At 40.3% G+C, this 8425-nt stretch overlaps 1 protein-coding gene across 2 annotated transcripts; it reads right to left on the bottom strand.

The window, feature by feature from the left end:
• LOC117557543 (zinc-binding protein A33-like) lies at positions 1 to 6170 on the bottom strand. Of its 2 annotated transcripts, none has more exons than XM_034233432.1 (2): positions 6015 to 6170; positions 1 to 2630 (listed from the first exon to the last, which is right to left on the bottom strand). In XM_034233432.1, the coding sequence occupies exon 2, from the start codon at positions 2331 to 2333 to the stop codon at positions 921 to 923; it is 1413 nt and encodes a 470-aa protein (XP_034089323.1). In that variant the 5' UTR covers positions 2334 to 2630; positions 6015 to 6170; the 3' UTR covers positions 1 to 920. The 2 variants fall into 2 exon arrangements, with proteins under 2 accessions (XP_034089323.1, XP_034089324.1); XM_034233433.1 differs by having other exon boundaries at positions 1 to 2370; positions 6010 to 6161.
• Between the last annotated feature and the right edge of the window lie 2255 nt (positions 6171 to 8425).

Raw genomic sequence — 8425 nt, 5'->3', positions numbered from 1 at the left:
TTAAGATATTCAGATTATTTATTTTTTATTGTAAAGGTTTGTTGAACAATTGTCTTTCATCATTTATAGTCTCTGTAATTTGTCACATGGCTTTTTGACAGATGTACCAAAGAAACAGAAATCAACCTCAGAGACATTTCTGAATTAAACAGCTGGTTATTTAATCACAAGATATCTGAAGCAGCTTTACAAATACTACACTTAATTATACACAGCTGTTATTCCCTCTAGGTTGATTAGAAATTGATATTTTCAATTACCATGAATGTTATTGTCCATCTATAGAGGACTGAAAATGTCACGAAAGAACATTGTAAGAATGAAATAATGAATTCAAATAAATGTATTAAATGACTTGCTCCCTGCAGTAAAACAACATATCTCAAAATAATTCATCAAAAGACCCAAAGATATAAAAAAGTTAAACTGATAACGTATACTGCTATAACGTGATGTTTGACTAGAAACTAGATCAAAGGAGAACTGACAGCTTTGATTCTTAGTTTGGTTGATGTCATGAAGTTTCAGCACGATATACAGACTTCTTACATTTCTTCAAGAATTCACACAAAACTTAATCAAACATTCTCATTTCATCCATTACAAAGAAAAACAGAAAATAAATTCATCCATTTAAAGATTCTTGGATTAAAAATGTGAACATTCATCGATCATTAAATGAGTCAAATGAAAACTATAAACACACTGTAATAAAGTTTGATGCAAAATAAACTCAATAAACAATCAAGTTGTTTGTTTGTCTTTGACTGACTCTTTGATTATAATGCGTAAAAATGTCATGCAAAGATTAAATTCTCATCATCTGTTGATTATGTTCTTGAATGTTCCAAAGAGATGTAGACGGAGAGTGAAGTCAGAATAAAGTCTGAACCAACACTCCTGAGCATCACAGAGGAATCTCACTCACAGATTTTGATATCAGCAGTTTTAGCATCACCAGCTTCTCCAATACTGAAATATGGGAAGAGTTTCTCAGTGAAAGTGTCTCTGAGAGTGCAGATGGGAGTCATGTGTTCAGGGTCGTAGAAGCACACCTCCCCCCTGTCATAGTCCAGCTGGACTCTGATCCTCTGGGGATTCTTCTCCACTCTGACAGTCTCACCAGCACCATTAGAGTATCCTCCATCGCCATGCCATAAACACCAGATTCCATCTTCTGGTGAGACACCTGGTATCTCTCCCTTCCTGTCAGCTGACTCTTTAGTCAAACCTATATTCCAGGCAGGATGATCTCCCACCTCCACCTCCCAGCTGTGTTTCCCTGAGCTGAAGCCCTCAAAGCCCAGAACACTAGCATAGTGAGTGCATCTCTCTGGATTATCAGGAAGCTGCTGATATGTGTCTCCACATCTCACACTGGTCAGATCATCAGACAGAGAGAGCCGGTTGTGTGCAGTGTTTGGGTCCAGAAGGACAGGACTGAAGTGGACCTGGTCCTTCATCTTCTCCCAGACTCTGAAGGACAGGTTGCCCAGGTGTTTGGCCACATCTGTCAGCGCTCCTGAGAGCAGCTGTGGGTCTGACAGTGAGCTCTGGACTCTGGCTCTGCTCTGAGTGGCTTTATAACTGCTGAGGAAGGGCACGTTGAGTTTCTGCAGCTCTTCTTCAACAGCAGAGATACTGTGTGACAGAGAGGAGATGTGCTCCTGAATGCTCTTCATCTCTCTGCTGATAGTCTTCCCTTTCTGCTCCTCTTCCTCCCTCAGAGCTGCCAGTCTGGACTCCTCTTCCTCTTTCAGGAACTGATGGAGCTTGATGAACTCTGCTCTGATCTGCCTCTCTGTGGACAGCAGCTGCTTCTCGGACACTTGAATCACTTCCTTGTATGTTGTCTCCACTCCTTTGTATTTGTCCCTCTTGTCCTGCAGAGACTCTAAGTCAGATGTCAGCAGGTCCTTCAGCTCACTGACTGCTTGTTCTACAGGAACCACCTTGTGACCCTGGTGGAGAGAAAAGTCACAGACAGGACACACAGCTCTCTCTTCATCCATACAGAACAATCTAGGCTCTTCTGGATGTTTACTACACACCACCTCCACCTTCTTCTCTCCTTTCTCTGTCTCAGATGATCCAGCTTTCTGTCTCTCAGCAAAGGAGTCAGACAGTTCCTTCAGTGCAAAGTTCACCACAGGATCTTTGTAGGACTTTCTTTTACAAATGGGACAGTTGTTGTTCTTACTTTGTTCCCAGAATGTCTGCAGGCAGCTCGAACAGAAGCTGTGGTTACAGCCCAGAGACACAGGATCTCTGAAAGTCTCTGAACACACATGGCAGCTCAGGAAACTTTCAACAAGAGCGGTTTTCTCAGCCATTTGGTATTAAAGTTATTTCTAGAGCAGGACTCACCAACTTATTTTCTTTATTCTCTCCAAGTGTGTGTTTCCCAGCAGAGATCTCACCTCCTCTGATGGCGTCTTCAACAATCTCTAAATCTTCTTTGGTGTCCTCCTTTACACAGTCTCTGGTTTTCTCTCACCTCCGTCACAGGATGAATGATCAACAGCAGGAATGCAGTAATGTCATGTATTCACCAGCAGATGGAGTCAGGATGTCTTTCAGAGGGAAATGCTCTTTGGTTTCAGTTCAGGACGATGACTTTGTCCAGGTATCTGTTGAAGACAAACACAAGAGGTTAAATACATTCTTTTTCTTTTAAAGCTCATCTTTCTTGGTGTTTTATATCGTCAAAATCTAAAAGCTCATCAAATGCATTCAAGAAGGAAATGGTTGTTGTATTTGAGTCGAAGTAGGGTGGAACATATCAACAGGCTGTTCAGTCAAACCAGTTTGACATCATTTTCTTTCAACCGCTGTCACGTGAGTTTCCTTCAACTTTTATCCTGCCTCACGTCTTCATGTTCCTCCCTTCCCCCAAAGATTATTCACTTACAAAACTCACTTATGCATGCACAACTTTTCAACTACATTGTAGGATTTGATACATTTTTAACATTTAAGAATACCAAGTAAGGAACAGTACATGGCGTGGCACCAGGCATCACATATTCATATAGAGAGGCGAAGTCCCGCCCATCTGCTTCCGCCCCATGGGACCTTATTTCAGAAAAAGTATGTATTGAAGTCAATGGAGAGAGAAAGATTATCTTTCGATCCCGTTTGAATTGTGCCATGAATTCCACATATGATGTTTGTCAATCTTAACAAATAATTTCCGTGTCAAAAAAGTCTCAGTTTGTCGTAAAACTGTTGAAATATAAGACTATGAAAAATACGCAACTAGAAAGACTACAAATCCCAGAGTCCCGGTCCCGCATGCTGGCTCTTAGGAACCCACTAACTCCCCTTGTGTGTGTGCACAGCTCTCAACGTGCCCAGACTTGGAGTGATTTTCACCTCTTTTAATACTTTCCGTCTCATTCTGAGAGAAAGGAGTGAAATGTTTCAACGTGACGGCCGTCTTGGTGTTGGTGCGAGACGGGAGATGTAGTTCATTGAGCGGTTTCACACAAAGTGTTACTTCACAGTTTTACGACACATTTTTATTTTTTAACTTGCAAAATTATCTTTTAAATTGACAAACATCATATGTGTGATCATATGTGTTTGTGAATGTTATTCCCGCCACCTGTGTCGGAAAACATAGGTTTGGAATTGATGAGAATTAATTTGGTGAATGAAAGTTTGAATGTACTTTTTATTATCACCGGTCTTTTATGAGGAAATGCCTCTAAATTCTATCAGGAGATTTAAAAATCACAACTGAATTGGGCAGTTGAAATTAGAATTTAATGTAATGAATGTAAAACTGTGAATTAAGTTTCATATTAGAACATGATCACAGCATGATAGGTTTAGTATGATTATAATGTTGTAAAGAGAGAGAAGGTAAAAACCCTGTATTAGTTTGGACCTATTTTTCTTCAAATAAACTGATCCCACATTTTGGATTGGGATAACTTAAAAGACATCTGCGCTCTCTTCTCCTGCTTCAAAGGGAAGATTGCACCCTGCCACACTCACACTTAGGTAGGGCCACACCTCCTTTACTGATATCAAAATCCTTCGGGATCGCTTCAACAGATTTAAGAGAGTTGTCTGAATTGAAACAGCAGTTAATTGAACCTGGTTCTTCAGGAGTTAATAGAGGTGAGAGCTTGTTGGTGGATCTGAGCCAAGCAGTAAACTTACATACACTCAATAACTTCTGTCAGGTTAATTAGTAGGTCTGAGTAATTTGCCGGAATAAATTATCAGCTCCACCAAACTCTTACAACTGATAAATGATTAGAAATAAAAAAACTCTCATTGTTATATCTTCATTCCAATGGAAGGAGAATCGATGGCAGTGAGAGACAAATATAGCACTTATTGAACATTAGAGCATTTAAACATGTCACAGTAAAAGCACAACATCCAAATACGTGAAATGAGAATAATATGTCCTTTTTAAAACTACAATAAAGAGTCGAGCTTTTTCAACAATTTAAACTGAAATAATTCTAATAATATGATTAGTAAATAAAAATGGGCCTTGTGCTTTCTCCTTCCTTCACGGCCTGCAGTTGTGTGGATTTAGAGGACAGTCATCATAATGAAGTCACATGATCTATCCGCTAGGGAGGGCGGGACCTTAAAGGAGACAGGTGGAAAGTAAATATGAAAGATTCAAATGACCAAACAGAGAGAAATGGGATGGGTTGTTCTGTTGTTAGTATGTTACCTTTGTAAAAGTGACGCGTCAACCAATCAGCAAACGAGAAGGCTATCAGCTAAGACTGAGATAACCAATGAGAGGAGCTGAACACCAAGTGAGACTGCAAAGACCGGGGAGGGCGGGACCTTAAATGAGACAGGTGGAGACTGAGATAACCAATGAGAGGAGCTGAACACCAAGTGAGACTGCAAAGACCGGGGAGGGCGGGACCTTAAATGAGACAGGTGGAGACTGAGATAACCAATGGGAGGAGCTGAACACCAAGTGAGACTGCAAAGGCCGGGGAGGGCGGGACCTTCAATGAGACAGGTGGAGACTGAGATAACCAATGAGAGGAGCTGAACACCAAGTGAGACTGCAAAGGCCGGGGAGGGCGGGACCTTCAATGAGACAGGTGGAGACTGAGATAACCAATGAGAGGAGCTGAACGCCAAGTGAGACTGCAAAGACCGGGGAGGGCGGGACCTTCAATGAGACAGGTGGAGACTGAGATAACCAATGAGAGGAGCTGAACACCAAGTGAGACTGCAAAGGCCGGGGAGGGCGGGACCTTCAATGAGACAGGTGGAGACTGAGATAACCAATGGGAGGAGCTGAACACCAAGTGAGACTGCAAAGGCCGGGGAGGGCGGGACCTTCAATGAGACGGGTGGAAACTAAAGATAAACTCTCTCCATGTGAATTGTTAGGAACCAGAGCTGTTGTTCAGTTTTCATTTGTTTATCGTGTTTTATCGGTCAACAAAAGTCAAAGTGGCTCAAATATGTTCAATTCATTTTGTGAATACTTCTTCAAAGCATGAGAGCAAACTTCATTGTATGTTGAACATTTATCTCAGTTAATGTAGAAATCATAATCCTGATATAGTCTAAAGTCTATCAACTCGAGTGTATGTGTTTTTCTTCCTGACACGTTTTCACTCTCATTTATTCATGTGATCATATCTTCACCCTCTCCTTGGTATCAAGGATCAAACCATGAGTTCATTTCAACACTTTTTGGATTTCCTTTTTAGAGACAAACCCCTGCAAAATAAATAATGATCTAGTTGTTTTTTAACAACGCATGTTCAGTTAATGTCTTACATATATTTAGAATGTATAAATAGGAGAGTAAAAGGTTTTTAAAAACAGGATTTTCAGGAAATGAAAGTTAAATGTATTTAGCCTCAAATTCTTTAAAAAAAATACAGATGTCTCATTATCTTAGTTTAATTAATTAACCTCCATCCTGCTGGAAATCAAATTGTTTATTTCAATTCAAATCTGTTGATGTAGTTAAAAGAAACATAAAGATATTTCAGCACTCAGCAACTCACAGTCTCTCCACTTCTCTTCTTTATTCTCTCCAAGTGTGTGTTTCCCAGCAGAGATCTCACCTCCTCTGATGGCGTCTTCAACAATCTCTAAATCTTCTTTGGTGTCCTCCTTTATACAGTCTCTGGTTTTCTCTCACCTCTGTCACAGGATGAATGATAAACAGCAGGAATGCAGTAATGTCATGTATTCACCAGCAGATGGAGTCAGGATGTCTTTCAGAGGGAAATGCTCTTTGGTTTCAGTTCAGGACGATGACTTTGTCCAGGTATCTGTTGAAGACAAACACAAGAGGTTAAATACATTCTTTTCTTTTAAAGCTCATCTTTCTTGGTGTTTTATATCGTCAAAATCTAAAAGCTCATCAAATGCATTCAAGAAGGAAATGGTTGTTGTATTTGAGTCGAAGTAGGGTGGAACATATCAACAGGCTGTTCAGTCAAACCAGTTCTACATCATTTTCTTTCAACCGCTGTCACGTGAGTTTCCTTCAACTTTTATCCTGCCTCACGTCTTCATGTTCCTTTCAAATAAAATCTACTGATATTGTTGAAGAAACACATTATTAATAAACACAAGTTATTATTAAAGATATCAAGAAGTAAAACAGATGTGTCCATATATTATAAAGGTATCCATTCATCATGATCTAACATATCCTTGAAATCATAGATGTATAATCTTGCTTTATTCCTGGATGACATGATGTTTAAATAACTCGTGTATTTAACATTAGGAACAAACATGGAGACACTTTTCAACCTGACACCAACTCACCTCACCTGATGTGACCTGATGCAGTTATTTGAAGTGACAGAGGAAACTAGCAGTCACTCTCACACTCTGCCCTCTGGTGGATGATTCATGAAGAGCAGCTTAAACAGACCAACAGGTCCAACCGTCTTTAACCTCCTCTCACATTGAACTACTTTAACAGTGAACTCTTTTGCATCAGCAGCAGAACATCAACAGGAAACATGAAACCCTCCTGATGAAACCTGTCTCCACTGAACCTCCTCCTTGTTTTATGGTTCCAGCTTCACTTCAGGATGATCCAGGTGAGACCGCTGACACCGGCTGCTCCGCTCTCCTGGGTCAAACCACTAGGTCAACATGAAGATCCTCACCCAGCAGCTCCACTCCAGAGGTCCCAACATCCCAGAGATCCAGACCTAAACCAGCTGCTACATCAACGCAGAGTCCCATCACTACAATCCCCCTCCACCGTGTTACTGGAACTGATGCAAACAACATGAAGTATTTCACAACCAGGATGCTGCAGCTGGGTCAGAGCGTACTCTTCAACTTCATATTTCAAATATGGAGAGGAGTTGGAATTCGCAGTTGCCCATCACCATCGTATATGTTCCTTTACCAGACCATGCACTGACTAATGACATGAGTTAAGGTGCCATTTTGTTTTTGCATTGATATTACCAGTGGTGTAAAGTAACTAAGTACATTTACTCAAGTGCTGTACTGCTACAATTCTGAGGTTTGTGTACTTTACGAGAGTATCTCCATTTTCTGCTACTTTGTACTTTTACCCAACCACAATTCAGAGGTAAATATTGTACTTTTACTCCACTACATTTATTTAACACCTTAAGTTACTTCGCAGATCTGGATAAACGATATAAAACATAATCAGTCTTTAGTTTGGACCTGGACTATAACATATAATATATTTTATTCTGAAATGGTGCTTTTACTACTTTAAGTATATTTTGATGTTAATCATTTGTGCTTTTACCTGAGTAACATTTGTAATGCAGGACTTGTACTTGTAACAGAGTATTCCTATACTGTGGTATTTCTAATTTTTACTAAAGTACAATATCTGAGTACTTCTTCCACCTCTGGATATGACTTATGAATGAGATGAATATAAGAGAGCCTCACTACACCATTCGTCCCCCGTCACTTTGGTTCTAGCGTCCACTGTGAAGAGTTCCTTCAGGCAGCAGATATTTGGTTGATGAGAACTGACCTTTCTTTGAGGTCCCCTCGTCCCTCCATGCCCAACATTGTCTACAAGTTTCAGTTTGACCCTTCAGCATCTTGAGGACTTTATGGAGAATAGTTGTGTTATTACTGAGAGCTTGGGGACCATAGTGGTGTCTTCTCCTCAATGTAAAGGAATATCTTAATGAGCATTGTAATAAGAATCAAAGAAACTTGCAGGTAACCGACGTGATGTCTGACCCTGAAAGATTGTTGGATCTTTCACAAGGAGAAGAGGGGATAAACATTTACGTTATATTCCATCATCAATGCCGAAACACTGCCTCTCTCTTTCCAAATGTAAATGTAATTTGAGCTGGCGCCAAAGCCAGAGAATCGTACAATATAACATATAAAGATCAATAGAGTATCCAAGGAACACACAGTGGAATGGGGGGTGGACGTCACA

This window comes from Gymnodraco acuticeps, unplaced genomic scaffold (genome assembly GCF_902827175.1).
Source record: "Gymnodraco acuticeps unplaced genomic scaffold, fGymAcu1.1, whole genome shotgun sequence".
In the NCBI taxonomy this organism is placed as follows: domain Eukaryota; kingdom Metazoa; phylum Chordata; class Actinopteri; order Perciformes; family Bathydraconidae; genus Gymnodraco; species Gymnodraco acuticeps.
Note: the sequence above shows the minus strand (reverse complement) of the source record. Positions and strands in the feature narration are given on the sequence as shown.

Bases quoted from the DNA above. Each gene is read 5' to 3' on its own strand.
- LOC117557543 (XM_034233432.1), bottom strand. From the start codon at position 2,333: ATGGCTGAGAAAACCGCTCTTGTTGAAAGTTTCCTGAGCTGCCATGTG.